Source organism: Tiliqua scincoides, chromosome 4 (assembly GCF_035046505.1).
Source record: "Tiliqua scincoides isolate rTilSci1 chromosome 4, rTilSci1.hap2, whole genome shotgun sequence".
NCBI lineage: Eukaryota > Metazoa > Chordata > Lepidosauria > Squamata > Scincidae > Tiliqua > Tiliqua scincoides.
Genome location: NC_089824.1, coordinates 74,986,528 through 75,008,716, shown reverse-complemented (window position 1 = coordinate 75,008,716; position 22,189 = coordinate 74,986,528). Strand labels below are relative to the sequence as shown.

Genomic DNA, 22,189 nt, shown 5'->3' with positions numbered 1-22,189 from the left:
ATTTGTGTGCACCTGCTTTTGTGAGCTTCATAAATTCTGACTCTAGCGATGATGAGTTCTTGGGGTTTCCAGAAAACTAGAGTACTCAAACCTTTAAGTCTCTCCATTTGTTAATGCCACTGTTGACTGCTGTTCACTTTACATGGTTCAAATGTTATTCTGTTATAGTTTATTAAATATTTTATTACACTATTTGGTTCAGAATATTTTTTTCCTTGTTTTCCTCCTCTAAAAACTAGGTGCGTCTTATGGGCAGGTGCGTCTTATGGAGCGAAAAATACGGTAATTCTTTTATTTCCAGCCCCTGACACAGTGTCAGAGAGATATTGTGGCCCTCCTGCCAAAAACTTTGAGCACCCCTGGTCTAGAGATACATCTGTGCTTCAAAAATATTTCAAATAGGCACCAGTTTTGTACAAGAATAGAGAAAACAGCAATGTTCTCCATTGTCAAAAATTAGGCACTTTGCTCAACTAGGCAGTATGACCAGACCTACTTAAGCAAGCTGCAGACTACAATGTCAGTTGTCCTATATGCACAAGACTAGCTTTCCATACCAAATAAGAATAGTAGTAGGCACTCTATTCTGCCTCCCTTGCAGTTTATCAAAATATTTCAAAACCTCATCATCTACAACACAAACAATTTCAAGAAAGAGCCATTAGGAAATTCAGATTTGTAAAATCCTCCTATTCCCTAACCAACAGAACAATCATTATAAAATGTATCTCTCAAAAACTCAATGGTCAACCCAAAATAAAGCCTCTAGGTTAAGGAAATGCTATACTACAGTGGAATTTAATATCCATATATAGAAAATATAGAAGGCAGAATTTACACTTGCATTTTCTGCCTTGTGTATCTGCCTGTGTAAACGAGCAAGTTTCACTACTGCTTTTGAAGTATTTTTGTTTAACATGTGTCAATACCTGCTGATTATTATATTGTTTACTAGAACCTGCTTGCCTGAGGTGAACAATTATACAGAGCAACCTTGCTATTGACATCAACAGAAACAAAATCACATACACACAGCCCCCATACAGTTGCCCTATTTGACAAGGTGCAACATTGTGAAAGCAGCACATGTGACTCCCCACTATCCTTAAACAGCGGTTCAAAGGACAAAAGACAAAGCCACATAAACAGTTCCATATCACCAAGTTCTTGGTTCTATAAGAGTTCAAGTAAGGGCAGAACAATACACACAAGAGCTGTACATGCAGCTCTACTACCAACTGCTATTCCCAAGTCAGGAGTGCAACTTGTAAGGAAACTGATGATAGAAGCACTAGAAGGCAAGCAGAAAAAGTAAAGCAGGTGAGCAAAGCAGGCCAAGTTTAGAACAGAGGCACAATTTATAATATCTGTGAAAGCCATGACAACCATTACACATTTCCTAAATATAGAAAAGCACTTCTTTATAAGAATAGGGTAAGAAGAGCAAGGTGATCACATGTAAAGATAACACAAAGATAAGACACAAAGCTTCATTTCACTCTTTGGTCCAATGCCTTTAATCACTATGAAAGGTATTCTATTCAGTACACCAACTCCCAAGTTGAGTTAATTCTTCACTTACTACGTTTTATTTGTGAGTTCTACCTGTTATATCCAAAGATTATACTATACTAATCTTCTACATTTATACTTCTACATTTATACATTTATTCTTTTTCTGTAAGGAAACATTTTTCTGCATTGAATCTTCTGCTGTTTGATTCAAGAATTCTTTTCCAATTCTCTGTTTCAGTGGTTCTCAAATTGGTGGGTCGTGATGCACTGGCCTGAGAAGCACTGCTTTTGGTCCCTTAAGGCGCAGGGGAAGGACAAGGCAGCAACACAATCTCCAGGATCAAACCACTGCTGGGGAGGTTTATTTACCTCCTGTAGCACTGGCCTCCAGGGGATGCAAAGGGACCCGCAGAGCCCTCCGCAGTGCTCCCCAAGCCTCTGTGAGAAAAAAAAGTGACCAGAAACCATTTCTGGTTTTCAACTGCAAAACCAGAAGTTGTTTCCAATCACTTTTTTCTCACTTGCAGAGGCTTGGGGAACCCTGCTGAGCAGGCACTACAGGAGGTAAATAAACTCGCCAACCGCCCCAGAAGTGGTACAATCCTGGGAATTGCATCCCTGCCTTCCTCTCACTCCTGCAAAGACTTACCAGGATTCTCAAACTCCCTGGAAGTTTCAGAACTACTGCTCTATTTTCACCTGCTCCTTCTTCACGGTCTACTCAACTGTTCTTATTTCACTGACAAAAATTGCTTCTAATCTCACCTACCCTATTAGGGTTTCCTTTCAAGTTCTCAGGACACTCATTTTCTTATTTCTTTAAGCTTCTTCAACATATATTCTCTTTTTTCTAGCACTCTGTTGCTACTATTTATTATCTTTATCCAATACAGTATTTAACGACACACCCACCCATTTCTGACCTTAAAACAAGTCCACCATTGAGGTTTCAATCATCACACATAAACCACGAAGGCTACAATCCTATCCACACTTTCATGGACATAAGCCCCACTATCATGGGACTTACTTCTGAGTAGACAGGCATAGGATTGGGCTCGCAGTTTCTTAAGCACAGCCCCTAAAAGTCAGCCAGTACAGATGTCTACTAGAGTGACTAAAATGCATTTGGGCATTGACAAACTGAAAAATACACGCTCTTTTTGCATATGCACGTAAGTGTAGGTGAAATCAGAATCTATATGATGCAAAGGCAATAGGTTTTATTTTAGGAGATTAGAAAAATTGGCCAGGCCCAAAAGAAATTCCAGATTGCTACACAAAATACAACTGATCCAGAGGATAAGCAATTTAGCAAGTCCTGAATAATTATAACATAAAGATCTATCTAAAGTTATATTAGAAAACGCTTCTTCAGTGAAGGTTGTACTGCTGCAGCTGCAAATTCCATTTTAATAGAAATAAAATTTTATTCTTATTCTATTATACCATATTTGGAAGACACAGGAACTATCACAGAACAAATGGCTCTATATTTATGCTTTGTTGATACACACAGATACTGCTCTGCAAAGAACTGCATCTATAGGATAAACATTATGAGTACTGTAAATAAAAGTTCAGGGGTTGGTCATTCATATCCAGTTGTATGTACTCTTTTGAAGCTTCCCCATAATTCACTATGCCCTCCTGAGCTTGCTTCTTTTCCTTCCCATGCCCTAGGGTTGAGAATACGTTTGACTAGTTAAAAATAACTGGTCAATTGAGAAGTGTTCTGACAAATAACTCAAAGGAAAAAGTATTTCTGCTGCAGACCTATGTGCCTGTGAGAGCTGACAAAGAGGTCAGAGAGTTCCCAGGAAAAAGGTAGAGGTGGAGAGAAGGGGACGGGTAGCTTAAATGACACAAATGAAGGGGCAAGGGAAAAACCAGACAGAGCAGCTAGTGAGCAAGTGAGCCAGAGAAAGGAAGAGGCAGGAGCTCAGAGTGATGGGAGAACAGAGAAAGGATGACAGACAGGGGAAGAGGACCAAGAAGCAAGAGAACAGAAGTAGTGGGATAGAGAGAAACAGAACAGACAGCAGTACAGAGAGGTGGGAAGAAGGAAAGAACATAGAAAGAACCTGGCAGGCTCAAAAAGATGAAGCGGAGTGGAGCAGAAACAGACAGCCAGGGAAAAGGCTCAATGGAGACAAGAAAAAGAGTTATGAGGGAAAACAAGGCAAGGTCAGGGGGGAAGATAGGAGGGGCTAAAGACACAGAAGACCCACAAAAATGGGAGGATATAGGAGGAGGAGAAAGGAGCAGGAGCATGGAATCGGATGACACCAGGACTAAGGGATGAGTAGGGAAAGAGAGAAAGCAGCCAGGTGACTCCCAACCCTTCTCACCTTCCATGGCCATCCCAATTAAGTGGCCAAACCAGGGTTTGGTAGGTTGGACAGCCTACTTCACTGCTACCAGAGGTTGGTTTGAACAGCCTCAGCATTCCTCATCTCTGCTGGGGTAATTGCACTCCTGGACTAGGAGACTGGCAGGACTTGGTGGTTGGACTCATTCCTGAATAAAACTCTCAATAGACAGACAGCAGGTATCCTGTCCTCACTCTAAATAGCCTGACCTCTGGCAATGTCCTATACTTCCCCTTTCAACATCAAGCTCCCCCTTGGGAAGGAATGCCAAAGGAAGGGGTGCCCACAGTGCTCTTCCTTGATATTTAACTGCAACCCTCTGTGATAGTACCTACATACCTAGTACAACAATTCAACAAGCGTTTTTCCATTCTGCTCACTGGAGTATCATTTGCAAGCATAATTTACGTAGCATATCTGAATTTTAAAAGTTTGCCAATATATCCATGCACCAAAAGAAACTTTCACAGAAATAGTATAATTTCACATCCCACCAAATCTCCTCCACATAATTCATCCAGTAACTGTCTATTATGCACCTATACTTTGAAATCTGGAGACAGCAACATTTCTTCCCAGAAAGAATAGACTATGCTGCCAGTGCCAGATGAAGGCTTCTCCTTTCCAACATACTCAATGGCAATTGAGTCTTGGACTCTGTCCCACTGGGCTAATTGTGTGGGTGCTTACTTTCCATTCCCTGAACATTGTACAGGGGATTCCTCTGCACAGATGAGCTCCAGCAACCTTACACAATTTAACTAGCATGCAAGTGGAAGCTAGAAAGAGCCGTGCTGGGCAAGGAATATCCATTCCCAAATTAACTGTCTAAATGAGAACCACCTAATTTCTACTGGATAGTTTAGGAGAAATTCTTGCTTTCTCAGATGCCACCATAATAGAATAAAAATATCATTCTTGGCTTCTTGAATATTTGGCTCAAACGGGCAACCCAACTCAATTTCATGCTCTTCTTCAGACGTCACAAATTTTGGCAGGACTTCCTACAGTTCATATCTAGGAGTCACAGAGACTTGGCTTTGTTGTATCCTGTTCCAAAGAGGCAAAACAAGTGCATCCTTTTTGTACTCACTGCCCTCTAGGGTACTTTACAAGGGAGGAACTGCAACTACCATGCTACTCTCTCCCCTCTGATCCATGATATCTATGCTACAAGAATATATGAAGTAAGAGAAGTAAGATATCGATGCTGCAAGAATATATGAAGTAAGAGATGGTATCTGAGCATGAGTCAAGTACTTATCTACTAAGAATAATATAAGCTCAACCCCAAAAATTGATACCAGGGTTAGATACATGTTTTGGTCTATGGATCATTGTACAGAGGGTCATGCTGCATACTTGTTATAATTACTATCACAACTTTGCTGTTAGCTCTACTATTTAATTAATTCTGGAGCACACAATTTTAACTATCCACTTTAGTGTGTTTGTTCCATACCTCATTTTTGAATTGAAGCAGTTCTGAGGATGAAAATAGGAAGCTATCCTCTTTCATGTACAAACAACTTTTTAAAACCTGTACTCCTCCCAAACAGTACTCACATTTGCTCATGTTTGGTTGGCATTTGCCTTCCATACATGTGTACAAATGCTGATATGCACATACATATATACCCTCTGATACTATATCTAGGAGAAAGGCTGCAATGCCAGTATCTGTGTGTGTTGTATATGGAAGCAGAGTCTGAGGGCTGGGTTGTTATCCATGGATGGGGACCAAATGGAGAACTGAATTGGAGGCTCTTGTGGGCCAGATCTAGGGCAGAGGTTTTCAGACAGGGGTGTTGCGACACCCTAGCCAGAGGGCCCTGGCCTCTTTCCCCTTAAGAGGCGGGGACAGGGGGGATGCAGGGAGGAGGCAGCGACACGATCCCCAGGATCGTGCCGCTCAGGAGAGCTGCAGGGACTAGGATGCACTCACCAGTCGCTGCAGCAGCCTGTAATGAGTATTGGGACCCTTGCAAGAGCGTCTGCAGGGATCCCCAGGTCAGCAGAAGTGGAAGTGGAGTGTGACTGCTCCACTTTCACTTCTAACAAGCTGGGGAGCCCTGTAGCTGCTCACGCAGAGCTCCCTGCACCCCCAACAGGCTGCTGCAGAGACTGGTGAGTGCATCCCATTCCCTGCAGCCCTCCTGAGCGGCACGATACTGAGGATTGTGTCGCTGCCTTTCCCCCACCCACGCTGCCTCCCCCTGCCCCCGCAAGGACTTACTGCAGGTTTCAAACTCCCTGAGAGTTTGAAAACTGCAGCCCTAGGGCCTTACTTTGCTCACCTCTGCTATACACAAAAGCAGTTTGAGCTATTTTCCCTTAAAGCAGCAGTAGCTAATGAACAGTTCACATCTTTCTCTACAACAGTCACAAGGCAAAGAGGAGGCAACTGACAAGTGGTCTAGGTCAGATATCACACACAGCCTTCCTCTTTCAAATGTAAATAGGAATCCCATGTTTGCCTGCTATCACTAACAGCAGTTTGACCAAAACCTAGTTCAGACTTGGTCACTGGTCCAGTTTGCTCACCTGACTTGGAAGTAGAAAATCTGAACATTGGTTAATTTCAAACCAGCCTATCTAAGCTGGGGGGGCGAGGCTCCCAAAAATGGGGTAAGAGAGAGCTTGCCCAGCTAGGCTGAGAGAGCAAGATGTGTAAGATATGCAAAATGCAAGTTGGGCTTTGCAAGATGCCAGCCAAGCCAAGATGCAATCCATGATGTTGTCCAACTAGGAAAGAATTAACACCCAGGAAGATCTTTCCCTCCTGTGCCAGGAGGATGCAGAATTGTAATTGGATATTTCAAGTCACGGACTAAAGTGAAGGCGCTCGGGTCGGGCGAGCAGCCCTACCCGAATGCCCTGGATCCTGCGGAGCTCGGCTTCACGGACCTGCCTCTCCCCCACCCCCAGGAACGCCCCCAACCATGCCTCCCCCTTCCCGGAACGCCTCCCCCACGCCCCCGGGAACGCCCCATTCCCCATTCTGCAGCCTGGCGGTTGCAGTCACCACTGAGCTGCGGAGCACGGGCGCCCACCTCTGGTGGGAGCCTGGCAGTAAGCCCTGCAAACGGCAGTAAGCCCCTTACGGCACGTTTGCAACTGTGTTCTGCGCCACGCCTCCACAGGATTGGGCTCTAAGCCAGTGATTTTCAACCTTTTTCATCTCATGGCACACTGACAAGGTACTAAAATTCTCAAAGCACACCATCAGGTTTTTGACAATTGACAAGGCACACCATACTGCCAGTGAGGGGCTCACATCCCCCACTGACACTACTAATAAATGACCTACTCCCAAATTTGTGGCACACTTGTGGACTGCTCATGACACACCAATGTGCCACGGCACAGTTGTTGAAAATGGCTGGGTTAAACAAATGTTCTTCTCCAAGAATCCTGCTGTGTTTTTCTTTACCAATTGTTAATCCTTCCTGAAGCAGAAGTAGCTGGACTATGGGTCATATACAATTTCCCAGTATATATAGTTAGAACTGATGCACACACAATACGGCAAAAACAGAAGTGCATAGACCAACACAGAATCCAAGACAAATTTCAAAGTGAATATCCAGTGAATATGCTATTTTCTAAGGTAGCATAATTACATTAATGCTTAAACTATTACAGGCATGCCCCCTAAACTGCGGGAGTTCTGTTCCAGAACCCTCCCCCTGACACCTGAAACCATGGATATGGGTGAACGCCTGTTTCCGCAGCCCGAGGGCCATCATCCTCCCCCCCTCCAGAGGCAAGGGGACCTCTGCTTTCCTTGTCTCCAGAGGAAGTCTGAGCTTAGCAGAGGCCAAGGACATTTGTCCCCAGTCTCTGCCGGGCTCAGACTGAGCTGTATAACTCAAAACACATGACTTCCGGTTTCACAGAGAAACCAGAAGTGATGTTTTTAATGACTTATAAGGTATCAGGAGGCCCAGGGAAGCCCTCCAGCTTGGTTCGAGCCTGGCAGAGGCCGGGGATGGACATCCTCGGTCTCTGTTGAGCTCAAATTCCCCTTCAGAGGTTTCCCTCCTTTCTGCTTCCAGAGAGGGCGTGCGCTTGGGTGAGCGCACGGGGGGGGGGGGTCTGGACCCAATCCCTGGATAACTGAATCTGCAGATATGCCCCCCCCGTAATCAGAAATCTCCTGTCTAGAGATGTTTTTGAAACCCCCTCCCCCCACATTAACTATTTTATTATTTGAATACATTTTGGAGCTCTGATAAAGAACGTTATGATACTGAAAAATCTGTACAGGTGGGGCCTCTATATCCACGGATCCTATATCTGTCCCTGGTGGGGGTCCCCACGCTGAGTCAGACTTGGCTCCACCCGAGCCCTCCAGAGGCAAATGGAACTGTGTTCCAGTTGCCTCCGAGGGCTTTCTGCAACCCACAGAGGCTGCATGCATCTTGCCTGAGGCTTCTGTAAGCTTCAGAATGATCTTTTCAGACAAAAAACACTACTTCCAGTTTCCTAAGGGAAACCAGAAATGATGTTTTAATACCATATACGGCATTCTGGTGCACAGCCTCTACAGGCTTCAGAAAGAGCATTGCTTTGATTATCCATGATTTTTGGTATCTGCAGGGGGTTCAATAATGGATCCTCTGCGGATATCAAAGCCCCACCTGTATTGTTCTTCAACATGAAGTCAGCTCTGTAAAAGCTACTCACAGCATAAGCATATGTGTGTCTACTCAGAAGTAAGCCCTAGAATTCAATAGGACTTACTCCCATGCAAGCATATACAGGATTGCTGTCTCAGCCTCACTCAGGGCCCAATTTTATACTGCTCTGCCAGATTCTATACTCCTCCAGTCTGCAAGTGGAGCTCCTTCAGTCTACACCAGCAAAACAGTCAGTGCAGAATGGAGGAGACCCACTGTGGCCCCTGTGCCCTTACTAGAGGGAAGGGGACAAAAGCCCTCTTCTCCCAAGGAGACCTACCTCCAGTAGCCCCAGTGGTGCCGCTGGATGCAACAGTAGCCATTCTGGTGCCACTGCACCCCGTGGAACCAACGGGTATAGGACTAGGCTCTTAATGTCTCATTTTCTGGGACACAAAATTTTAGTTCATAATTATAAGCCATCATCTAAGCATAGTAAATGACCAAGTATGATATACCATAATCATACTTGAGCAAAATTTAATCCAACGCCAATGATCAAAATAGCTTGGAAGCGCAGGCTGCTTGCTGGTCTTGTGCACAACAAAGTAACATCCAATAACCAAGATAAGAACACCAACCACTGACAGATATTTCTGCTTTTCTTCAGATTCAAGAAATATCTGAAGTATTAACATAGAGTGTTGACACTATTTTACTAATTAGGGATGCATTACCCCATCACCAGATTTACCATCACCACTTGTTTTCACATTAGCAATACTGTTTATAACTCTCAGTGAAGAAGGGAAATCACCACGATCTTTTTTTTTCTAAACAAACACTAAAATCTTAAGGTTTTCTCCCAAACCTCAACCTTTGAGGTTTTCTCCTCAAAATATTTTTGACGTAGGACTAATATATAATTTCTCTGAAAGCATGAGAACTTTTGCTGTAGCAGTAGACAGAAAAGTAGTTTTTTCAGACTTTTTAACCATTCTGAAGCCTGCAGAGGCTGCAGGCGGATGTCCACCACCTCTGCAGGCTTCAGAAAGCCTTCGAGAGGGTTTTAAGGGGCTGAAACCGCAGATTTCGGGGGGTTCGAGAATGGATCCCTCACTGATACTGAGGCCCCAACTGTAGTTATATTTTGCACACACATAATAGAGAGAGAAGATGAATTAAGCATGCATAGTATGGATGTTCCTAATGTACACACAGACAGGACTATTTTTTGAATGTTTACATTAGCATGATGACAGTATAAATATTTATATTTGGTTTACCTAACATTTTCATCAAAAGTGGAGAACAAAATAACAAATTATGCAAATGGACCGCTCTGTGGAATTCAAAAATAATGTGTTGGACAGGTTAATAACTTTCAAAGGAATATTTTCCAAACCTAGAGATATCTTTGGGCATTGCAGGACATGGAGAAAGGATTGGGCTGTTAATTGTTTTACACCGTTTCTCCAACCATATTCCACCATGCAGCTATGCTGCCAGAGTGTGCACTATACACTATGGTGTGTATGTGGGGGGGGGGATCAGACTTTACTTACCTTCCAGTAAGCCGCCTGATCCTCTATGGGTCTTCTCAGACCCATGCCAGCTATTTTGCCATGTTATGTCCAAGAAGAGGAAGGGATGGTACAAATTAGAAAATTGAGGATAATATCCAGCATGCATCTTTGCAGCCAAGATTCACCCCCTTTGTAGCCAAGATCTACCCATCTCTTGTCCCAAACCTCCTGTTACCTAGTTTGGCATGGGCCACATCTGTCAGTGGTGGATATGCAAAGCTGCTGATACTTTGCATTGACAGCTCTGAAGTTCCCAGCAGCAGTGGGCCATTTATAGCAGCGCCACTGCATTTACAACAGTGGAGTTGAGTTCTGCTACTGTAAATTAGCCTGTAACGCTAACTACGTTTGCACCAGCCTATTTCTTCCTGGTCAAGAAGGATCAGCCTCAGGTTTGGCCATTCTTGATCCAACAAGTCCCTGTACTACTTTTTGCATATGTGCAGTTTACATTCTCTTCTCCAGCAGACTGGCACACAAGCAGGTAGAAACCATTCTACCATTTGACATTCAGACCATCACTGAAAAGCTTTTCTCAAAAATAAACTCTGATATTTCCATATTTGTACAAAGACTACGCATAGATCTTCTATATGGAAAAAAAAAGAACTTCTGGAAGTTCATGTACTGATAACTACAGATATTTGAACAGAGAATGGTATATTGACTACTATATAGGTCCAGCCTATTTATACACGGATTTTTTATACACTGATTTGACTTAACACGAATGGCCCCTGCAAATGAGAAGGAATGTGCTGATCCCTAGAGAAGGGGAAAAATGCATCCCTTTAAAATCAGTTCAAAAAACTGAACAGTCCTTTAACAATAGCCTCCTTAATGAGAGGGGGGGCAGCAGGCTAACAATCCATCAATCCTTCTCTCTCCTGCGGACCCCTCCCTTCCACCCAGCATGTGAAAGAAAGGTGATCATTTTGCATTGGTGAAGGGAGGGGCTGGGTGAAGCACTGATGGATTCTCTTCAGCGGGATAGAGAAGAGAAGGGCGGGATAGAAATAAAGTTTTATTATTATTATTATTCTAAATGACTCTTATCTTAGAGTCAAAAGGTCAGCAAGGCTGTTTTTAAATCACTGGAGCAAAGAAACTTCGTTTTTAAAATTGATTTGCTATAGTGCGTTTTTTGTTATCCACATGAGTGCTTGGAACGGAACCCACGCAAATAATTAGTCTCAACCTGTACATCAAAGTTTTTGTTGAAATCAAGAACAATACCAGCAACCTGTAACCTGAACTCTGAGGTTTCAATAATGTACAGTTTGAGCTCCACAGGAACTGTATCTAGGTTAGAGTCTAGATAGAATGTGATTAGTAAAATACTACTAAGCAACTCAGAAATGCTGTTTTCTATTATATATATATTGTAAAACCTACCCAATTAAAAGCTAGTACTTCACAAATACTTAACTTCTAACAGAAAAGGCAATTTAAGAGAGGTTTAAATCAGATTATTTTTTTACAGTTTCCAGTAGACAAAGGCGAAAACTGCTATCAGCTGTTATTCTATCTGCTACCTCAGTCAGGTGATATAAAGAACGCCTGCACAACAGTTCCTTTCTGACTGATAATTCCTTCAGATACGCAAGACAGTTGCTAGCCGTCTCATTTCATTTGACACTCAATTCAGATAACTTTCAGTTGAGGTTTTTCCACCAAACAGCAACTCCCCAGAGCAGAAAACCATCTCTCCTAACATCCTCTGCTTGAACTGTGGCAAATCAAAGCACAAACCACATCAACCACTATAAATGCTACCCATTTGTCTCAATTGTCTAACATAGTTTTCATTCTTCAAGGGAAATTACGTAAATTAAGAAAACAAACAATTAAGAAAACAATGTATAATAATTACCTGAAGACATATAAGCTAATATATGGTCAAAAACCCACTATAGAACAATTTAAATAACTAAATAAGACCATTCCATATTAAAAGGTTTAGCAAACAAAGTAACTCCTGTAATGTAATTTCCCAGAACATACACAAGCTAGCTTGGAAGTAAGAGATGTAGTAGAAGATGCTGTTCTAATGAGCTAAGATAGTGGTTCTCAAACTGGTCACAACCCACTAGTTCGTGTAAAGGGTCCTCCATCCCTTTAAGGGGAGGGGGAAGGGGCTAAGACAGCAACATGATCTCCAGGATTGCATCCCTAAGAGAGGTGCTTTCACTTTAACATAGGTAGGGCTGCTGGAGGCTCCAAGAGGTGTGGGGGAGACCCAGGAAGCCCTCTGAAGGGCTTTCTGAGGCTTAGAATGTTGAGAAATAAGAAAGCACAAAGTTCTTCCCAGTTGTATTTGTAACCCTCTTGTCCCCCTTAGGAATCGCATCGCTACCCTTGCCCCTCCTCCACAAAGTCTTACTTAGGGTGCAATCCTAACCCTTTATGTCAGCTTTCCAACACTGACATAAGGGCAATGCAGCTCTGAAGTAAGAGAACAAACATTCCCTTACTTTGAGGAGGCCTCCGTGAGTGACACCCAACTGCAGGATGCAGCACACGTCCCTTTGGCACCGCTATGCCAGTGCTGGCTCTGCAATGGGACTGGCTCCCAGGAAAATGAGGTTAGGATTACAGCCAAACAGTCTCTGGGTCTCAGTTTCACATCAGTTTGCAATTAGCAGATACACACAAAACAAAGTCTTCCCCTCCCCCAGCAAATTCATCACTTCTCCCCTCCCTTTCCAAAACCCTCCTGGTGTGCTGCTAACACACTCAGTGCATAATCCTAACCAGCTTACTCAGAAGTAAATCCTATTTTATTCAATGGGGCTTACTCTCAGGTAAGTGTGGATTACCTTGCAGCCTCAGAGTGCTTTTTTTGTTTCTAGTGTATAATTAGAACACCTTCATCCCCATTTTGGGGTAACTGAGATGAGGCAATGTAATGGGGAGCCGTGGCCAATGGCCATGAGGATCAGGGGAGTTGCAGGATGGAAAAGTTCAAGAACCACTGCCCTAAAAGTTTGAGAATCATTGAGCTAAGATAGGAGTGCCCAAACCCCAGCTCTGGGGCCACTTGCGGCCCTCGGGGGCTCCCAATCCGGCCCTTGGGGAGCCCCCAGTCTCCAATGAGCCTCTGGCCCTCTCCAGAGACTTGCTGGAGCCCATGCTGGCCCAATGCAACTTTTCTCAGCATGATGATGACTGTTCAACCTCTCACCTGAGCTGTGGGATGACAGCTCCCTTCACTGCTTGCTGCTTCACACCTGTGATACTGCGGCAGCAGTGAAGGAGAGACTAGCCTTGCTTTGTGCAAGCCGTTTTATAGGCCTTGAGCTACTGTAAGACCTTCATTCATTCATATAAGTTCCATCTCTAATAAATTCATTTATGTAAATTTATTCAAATTTTAAATGTAAATTAATTCATTTTTTTCCTGGCCCCCAACTCAGTGTCAGAGAGATGATGTGGCCCTCCTGCCAAAATGTTTGGACACCCCTGAGCTAAGATATAAAGCTGTACCAAGGCTGTAACCTTACAATAAAATCCCCTAAGTTACACCCTACAACCTATTAGGCAAGGCAAGTTCATCCTACAAACAGCCCGATCCTGAGCAGAATTAGGCACAGCTAAGTTAATTGCCTTCAATGGGTTTACTTGTACCTAATTCTGCACAGGATCAGGCCACATATTAGCTGCAATTTAAATTAAGTTATTACTACATATGGGGTAGAGGGATTGAGGCAGCAAAAATATACTGAAACACAGCAGGGAGCCAAAAGGAGTTAACAACCTGTAGCATGCTTTCAATAGCATGCCTATTTATAAGTAAGTCTAACTATATTTAAAATGCATTTCTTCCCAAGTTGGTGTGCACAGGATTGTGGCTTTAATAAACTTTACAATCAGAAGTACAAGCCTCTGGGTTAATGTGAACTATAAACCTAAAACAAGATCAATCACGCAGGCGTGCAGCAACATGAAAAGAACTCTTTAGGGAATGTGATTTCTTTCTGATACATCACACACACTGTCCTGCTCCCACTCTGTTCCTGCCAAGCCCTGCTTCTGTGCCATATACTGTAATACATCTAGGAATGACACCAATACATTTTATGGACCTTATAACAAAGGCTGCTGTTGCAAACCTACTGCAATGCCACATATGCTGTAGCGCAGTGGTATTCAAACTAGGCCGTCGCAACGCCACAGCCTGAGGGTCCTGGTCCCTTTCCCCTTAAGGAGCAGGGGCAGCCAGGAGGCGGCGGAGCTCATGGAGGCTGCAGGGGCTTGATGCACTTGCCCAAGCCCCCTGCAGCCCCCCGGAGGTGTGGGGAGCCCTGTGCGACCTTCGGCAGGGCTCCCCGGGTCAGGGAAGGTGACAGCGGAACGATGGCACCCCACTCAGCTAAACTGGAAGCGGTGCGCAATCGCCCCACTTCCCCTTTTGACCGGGCTGCAGGGACTCTCACTTTCCCTGACTCTAGGAGCCCTGCAGGCACTTGTGCCCGGCTCCCTGAAGCCAGGGACGGCTGCTGCAGGGATTGGAGGGTGCACCCCAGTCCCTGCAGCCCAGTCAAAAGGGGAAGTGGGGCGATTGCGCACCACTTCCGGTTTAGCTGAGCGGGGTGCCATCGCTCCGCTGTCACCTTCCCTGACCCGGGGAGCTCTGCTGAAGATTGCACAGGGCTCCCCACACCGCTGGGGGGGCTGCAGGGGGCTTGGGCAAGTCCCCCCGCCCCTGCAAAGACTTACTGCGGGATTCAAACTCCCTGCAAGTTTGAAAACTGCAGCTGTAGGGGTATATCAGCCACAGCAGGCTGACCTTTTTGCTAGGTCAGTGACACACAGGATTGGGCCTTGTACACAGTGTTATAGGAAATGAACTAGGTTTGCTGTCTCACACACCTCTGCCTCCTTATATCAAATACTGCCCTTCATCTGCTGATGACAAAGTTTAAAAACTTTGAGTGCCAAGCCACTTTGGGTCCCATCAGGGACAAAGGCAGGATAGAAATATAGTTAGTAAGTAAGTAAGTAAATACAAATGTCACACAAACTTCAATAAGGGAAGCACAGGAGGAGCCCTACATTAATTTTGTTTCTTAATAAATTGTTTCAGTGGAACAGTACAAACCCCCACCACTAACTATTCTCTGCAAAACAATATTCTTCTCCAAAAGTGGTCATAACCAAGATCCCCATCAAACAAGAACATTTACAGAGACTCCTACTGAAAACAATCAACAGGTAGCCAATAAAATTAGTAGCCCAAAAAATTAGACAACATAATTTTTCCTTCTATGTCTCCTCTGCATAATTTCCTCTTGATCAAGAAGGAAAAAAATCTGATCTATTTTTACAGTCTGATGCATTGGTATTTTGGATTATTTCCAATTATTCTTTATAAGGCTTTACAAATAAATGCAAAATATATGAATTATTTCAGCACTCATTGTTCATGAAGGTGAACCAGATTTCATCAGGAATCATGGAGATACACCTGTTCATATGGACATATGTCGGGATCCAGTAAACATAATCTGGCCTGAGAATGTAGATTTGTATTTTTTCTTTTTTTACCTGTTTTCTCCCTGCTTGTTATTCGAAGGTGGAGGATGCAACACAGTTTGATTCCCTTCCATCTCCACAATACACTTGGTATTCAACTCCATCTCTGAAATATAATGCAACAGAAGACTTCAGAACATTCTCTTACAGAGCAATATAGACACTTCGATAACCAGCAAGGGTTTTTACTCCAAAATAACTTCCAAACAACTGCTAGTATAGGAAATTATATAAGTGTAACTCTTAACAAAAATTAGAACAAGAGGTTTAGAGACCTATAGTTGAATGGAATCTTCCTCTAATGGGGAAATAGGTACTTTCTGGGGAACATGAACATCTTTGTAACATGCACCAACAGCACTTTGCTTATCAGATAACAGAGAGAGCTAGATTTTTCCATTACAAACATAGTCAGAAGGAATTGTGACAGATGTTCAACACTGTGTAGCCCACACAGTGATTTGTCTGCCTGGTGAGAAGATGGCGGACATAACACTTTGTCTAGATAGACTGCCCTATTAATACTGAGGAGGAAGCACTGATCATAGCGCACATTGGCTCCAACAAAATTGGGAAATGTAGTTGAGTTGTCAAGGAAGCCAAATGTAGGTTGATGGGTAAGATAATGAAGGCCAGGGCCTCCATTATTGGAATTTTTTGCAAAGCATTTTTGGAAATGCTAATTGTTCCATTTGCAGAATGGATGATGGCTGGATCCCAAAGGATCTCCTCTATGGAGAACTCGTGCAAGGAAAGCGCCCTACAGGTAGACCACAGCTGCGATACAAGGATATCTGCAAGAGGGATCTGAAGGCCTTAGGAGTGGACCTCAACAAGTGGGAAACCCTGGCCTCTGAGCGGCCCGCTTGGAGGCAGGCTGTGCAGCATGGCCATTCCCAGTTTGAAGAGACACTTGGCCAACAGTCTGAGGCAAAGAGGCAAAGAAGGAAGGCCCATAGCCAGGGAGACAGACCAGGGACAGACTGCACTTGCTTCAGTTGTGGAAGGGATTGTCACTCCCGAATTGGCCTTTTCAGCCACACTAGACGCTGTTCCAAAACCACCTTTCAGAGCGCGATACCATAGTCTCTTGAGACTGAAGGTTGCCAACATATATAGGGCCAGGCACATAGGTGGAGCTGAGGAATCCATGTGTGGATTAAATGGTAGTGTTAGGAGTAGGAATAGGGTACTGGTAGTGTTAGGAGAAGGGGCTCAGATCTATTCGGCCAGCAATTTTTCAGCAATCCTTTTTTTATCTCATGGTACACTGAAAGGGTGCCAAAATCGTCAAGGCACATCATCTGTTTTTTGACAACTGACAAAGCACGCCCCACTGTAGGTGGAGGGCTCACATCCGCCATTGGCCCTACTAATAAGTGAAGTAATAATGACCCTAAAAATAAATGACTATAAATGAATAATAATAGGTTGTCATGTGAGGCCCACCCAAGATGGCGGCAGAGGGAGGAGGAGGAGCAGCAGCACCAGAGTGGTTGCAAGTCTGCCACCACTTCCTTATGTTTCAACAATTTTGGGGTCTTGCAGCCACCCTACTCCCTCTACCTGGAGGGTGAGCCGCCAATGGAGAAGGAAAGGGCAGCAGCAAGACTACAAAGCCACCTCCTCCTCCTATTTTGGCAGCATCTTGGGTCTGGCTACTGAGCCCTCCTATCCTCCCACAGAGGCCTCATGAGAACCTCTGGGGGAGGAGGGGACGGCACAGCAGACAGACCAAGAAGTCACGGCTGCCTCCTTTTTGCATTTGCTGTGCTCAAAGAGGAGGAGGGTGCCGCCTCCTCCTCCAGAAGTGATGCTGCACAACATCACCATCCCAGGCACCACAGCTCCTTGGAACACCACTGGATCCAATGTGCAACAACTGTGAAGGTAAATTCTGCTGGGGTCATCAAGAATGGGATCATGAATAAGATCGCTAATATTATATTTCCCCAATACAAATCTATGGCATAACAAACTTTGTAATTCTAACCACACTTCAACAAAGATATTGTAGAGCTGGAAAAGATGCAAAAGATGGCAACCAAAATGAACAGAAAAGGCCACAACATTAGGGGATTTTTAGTGTGGGAAATGCTAAGGGGAACATTGAAACTTATACATGATAGAGTGAAGTTTTTCTTCACAATGTCAGAACCAGGAGTCAGTCAATTAAACTGATTGGTAGAAAATTTAGAAGTAACAAGATGGAGGTAATATTTCAGACAGTACACTACGAGTCTGTGGAATTCACTGCCACAAGATGGATTACTATAAAAAGGGACTGGAATGCTGTTCATGGAGGGCAGGTTCATCAATAGCTACTAGTTATGATTACTGTGTGCTATCTCTGGTTCAACAGCAGTAAGCCTCTGAATAGCAATTGCAGAGGAAGGGAGGTGCAGAGGCAGGAAAGAGGTATGCCTTTTTCTTCTCCTTGTGGTCTTCCCAGAGGCAGCTAGTGGGCCACGGTGAGAAACCAGATGCTGAAATAGATGAGCCCATGGCCTGATCAAGCAGGGCTTACAAATCATTAATGTAGATTTTAAGCCCCTGTTCACACACACAACTGTTCAACAAAAGAGTGAAGCGAAAAGAGCTCTCACTCTTTCATTTACTGCCATGACTGTGACTATGACAGAACGGTTAAAGGTCATTAAGGAGCAAATGAACCCCATTAAAACAGATTTTGAATAGGTAGGGCAAGAAGGAGAGACCCTGAAATGCATTCCCAGCATGATCTCCACTACTAGGAGAGACTGTGCTGCTAGCTTCCCCAATGGAGAAAGGGTGGGGGCTGCGGTGGCAGCAACTGGCATGGAATGAGAGTCACAGGTTGGGGAGGTTATCCAAGGAGAAACTGCCCCATGAGCCAGCGAGCAGCTTCCCCACACAACAAGCAAGAAAACGAGTTCTCTTAATAGGCAGCTTTGCAGCAAGCAACTTGTCTTGTGCTCCACGCCCCTCAGAGCTGCCAAGACAGGCTTGCACACCATTCTGAAACTTTCCCAATTGGTGAAGCCAGTGGTTCCCAAACTGGGAGCTGTGGCTGTCTGGGGATCCAGCCAGGGGAGCCGCAGAAACCCAAGTCCCTATGCAAGGTGTAGGGTAGTGGCCCAGTGAACCACCAGTTGAAGAAGTGTGCGGGCCACTGGGCTCAAAGTCCTTCTGCCCAACGTTGCATGCACGCAACAGGGATGCAGTGTGCACAACCTGCGGGCAGAAATGGGTTTAAGTCAGAGGTGGGATGCTAGTTCTGGCGGTGGCGTAACTGGAGGGGGGCGACGCACTCAGGCTGGCAGCGAGGCGGGCAAGCGGCCCCTCCCTTCGGAGCCATTCCCGGCGGGGGGGAGCAAAACGAAGCCGGACGGCTCCGAAGGGAGGGGCCGCTTACCCGACTCGCTGCCAGCCTGAGTGCTCCGGCCCCCCTCCAGCTACGCCACTGGGTTCTGGCACAGCCCGCACCCACACCTGCCCCTGGGGCGTCGCTGCGAGCAGCAGCAGCAGGCGCAGACAAAGTGGTCCAGAGCCAGCGCGCTGCTACTGCAGCTCCCCCCGCCCCTCCCCCCAGTCCCATCCAAGCACTTGGCCAAGAAGTTGCGGAGAAGTCCGGGAGGGGGAGGCGCCCGCAGGGGCTGCCGCGAGGGAGGAGTCGCGCCATTACCTCTCCTGTTCAGGGGCCGGACTCTGACGGCGACCTTCACCTTGGTGTCCGACATCTTCCCCGACTGGCGGCGGGGAGAACGTGACTGCGAGCCCTCCTTCCACGCGCGCGGGGAGAGCGGCACAGGCGCGCGCAACACCCTTCCCGCCTCGCCTCAGGGCAGCAACGGCCCCCTCGGGGACTCTCCCTCAGCGGCGCCGGGCTCCGTCTCGGCCGGTGGCGGGGAAGACCAGGAGAAGGGCGCCTCAACCCCGCCGCCCATCCTCATCCCAACCGCCATCTTCCAGCCCCCACGGCGGCGGCTGCTGCCTTCCTCTCTCTGCTCAGGCTGTGCTGAGATTCCAGAACCAGACGGACGGCGGAAATAGCCGAGGCGCTTCGGGACTCACTGACTGACAGGCGGAGCTGGAAGGCCCCCTAACGGCCATGCGCGGCCGCGCCTCCGCCGCCTGAGGAGGGGGTGGCGACGCGTCTGCGCAGGCGCCGATGGAATGTTCAGAAGTCACCTAGAGTACTGTGGATGCCTTTCCCCAGCTCGGTCCTATGCTTGTCTACTCAGAAGTAAGCCCCAATGTAGTCAATGGGGCTTCCTCCCAGGAAAGTGGGTAGGATTGCAGCCTGTGAGCCCAATCCTATGCATGTCTACTCAGAAGTAAGCCCCACTGTAGTCAATGTAGCTTCCTCCCAGGAAAGTGGGTAGGATTGCAGCTTGTGAGCCCAATCCTATGCCTGTCTACTCAGAAGTAAGTCCCACTGTAGTCAATGGGGATTCTCCCAATGGAATGTATGGGCAGGATTACCGTCTGAGGGCCCAATCCTATCCAACTTTCCAGCGCCTGTGCAGCCCTAAAGTAAGGGAAGAAATGTTCCCGTACCTCAAGGAGGCCTCTGTGACTGCCTCCCCACCACAGGATGCAGCGCATGCCCCATTGGCATGGCTGCACTGGCCCTGGAAAATTGGATAGGATTGGGCCCTGAGGCTGCAATCCTAACCACACTTTCCTGAGAGTAAGCCCCATTAAGCACAATAGGACTTACTTCTGAGTAGACCTGGTTAGGATTGTGCCCTAAATGTCTTATTGGCAATGCTTATTGTTACTTTAGTTTGGATTTTAAAAAATTACTTTTGTAATTTACGAACACGTAGTTTATGTCTTTGATGAGTGAGAGTTTTGTATCATCTTTGGATGTTGGATTTTTGAATTAACCACCTTGGGTTGGTGGATGGGTAGGGAAAAGTTTTTGGGAGGCTGCTTTTTAAAAAATTGTTTTAACTTTAAATTTAAATTTTATTTTATCTGCGGGCACTGTAAAATGAGTGTTTATTTGAAATTATTTCAATTTTATGTTAAGAAAAAGGAAAATTTTTATTATTATTAAATCATTTTATTATAGAATATTACTTATTTTTATTAATAAAATCTCATAACAGAGAAAAGTACCATAAATGTTGAAAAGACACACACAGTGGAGGGGTTCCCCCCCTCCCGCAGCAGAAGGATGGGTGATGGTGTCAAGCTGAAGAGAGGGGAGGGAGGGGTAAAAAGCACACAGCTCATTAGGCCACAAGCCTAATTTTAAGGGAGTGGGAAGAGATGGAGTAGGATTGATGAGGATCACAGCATAGTGACCTTGGTGGATAACTAGAAACGGTGAGGAGGATGGAGATCTGTTTTGTCACAGAGCAATAACTGGAACACTGTCCATTCTAAATGTAAATTCACAGAATCCTGAATTCTAGAACACTGTAATAGAATTCTCAAATCCTCATGTCCACTGAGTGTTATAAGGGAAGGTCACAGTTTCATTTGAGCCAAGACTTACAAGTCTTTATTAATTTTTAGTGTTCATAAGGCCAAAATATTAGGACCAAAAGGCAAGATATGAATGTCTGGAGAAATACACGTTTAAAAACTTAGGCCACAATCCTAATCAACTTTCCAGCACTGACATAAGGGCAATGCAACTCCAAGGTTAGGGAACAAACATTGCCTTACCTTGAGGAGGCCTCCATGACTGCCCCCCCCCCCCACTGCAGGATGCAGCACATGCCCCACTGGGATAGCTGTGCCAGTGCTGGAAAGTTGGTGAGGATTGCGCCCTTAATATAGCAATTTAGAACAGCTGTTTTTAATTTTTTTATTCTGGACACAACTTTAGACCTCCAACATAGAATCCATGTTTTACATAATTTCTTATGTTTATCCATGTTTTCTGTCTTCTCTCATTTCTTTTTTCTGTGTATCTCTCCTCATTCATCTCTTAAAAGACAAAAACAGTCAGCACAATCCTATGCATGTCTACTCATAAGTAAGTTCTGTGCTACTCAGTGGCAGTTACTCCCAGGTAAATGTGTTTAGGATTGCAGCCTAAGGCTGCAATTGTATGCACATTCACTGGAGAGCAAGACCCACTGAACACAGTGGGATTTACTTCTGAGTGAACATGGTAGTATAGGGTTATAAAATGGTGTAATCTACTTGGGTTGGGGTGTATACCCAGTTATGGTTCCTGACAACCTGACCTGTTGGTTGAAGTGGTTTCAAAGTGCTTCACGTAATTTAGTAATTTTTACAACATCAAACTCTGAAAATAATATTATAAACCTAATATTGCCCATTGGAGGAAATACTGTGTAGGACCATGTAATAAGTTCATTGTTGAAGGTAGATTTGAACTGGGGATGTCACCATATGATAAGACCCTACTTGAGCCTTCTTTCAGTCTCAAGAGTTCAACAGTGGAATTTCTTAAATTAGGAATGGAGTGCTCTGAACATGTGCAGCATGCCCTTACCTTATCACTGAGTAGTTAGCTCTGGAATTAGTGGGAAGGAGACTATAACCAGAGCCGCAGGCAAAAGGCTATACGTGGAAGGCCCAGACTTGGGGTGTG

The 22,189-nt window shown here is 45.1% G+C and overlaps 1 protein-coding gene across 3 annotated transcripts in view; it reads right to left on the bottom strand.

Moving 5' to 3' along the window:
- The window catches only part of KIF13A (kinesin family member 13A), a 128,712-nt gene extending 109,071 nt beyond the window's left edge, over positions 1-19,641 (bottom strand). For all 3 annotated transcript variants that reach the window (XM_066623208.1, XM_066623209.1, XM_066623210.1), the window contains exons 1-2: positions 19,295-19,641; positions 15,643-15,736 (exon numbers count right to left, since the gene is read on the bottom strand). In XM_066623208.1, coding sequence (XP_066479305.1) covers positions 15,643-15,736; positions 19,295-19,349 — 149 coding nt within the window. In that variant the 5' untranslated portion in view covers positions 19,350-19,641. The remainder of the gene's footprint in view (positions 1-15,642; positions 15,737-19,294) is intronic.
- Between the last annotated feature and the right edge of the window lie 2,548 nt (positions 19,642-22,189).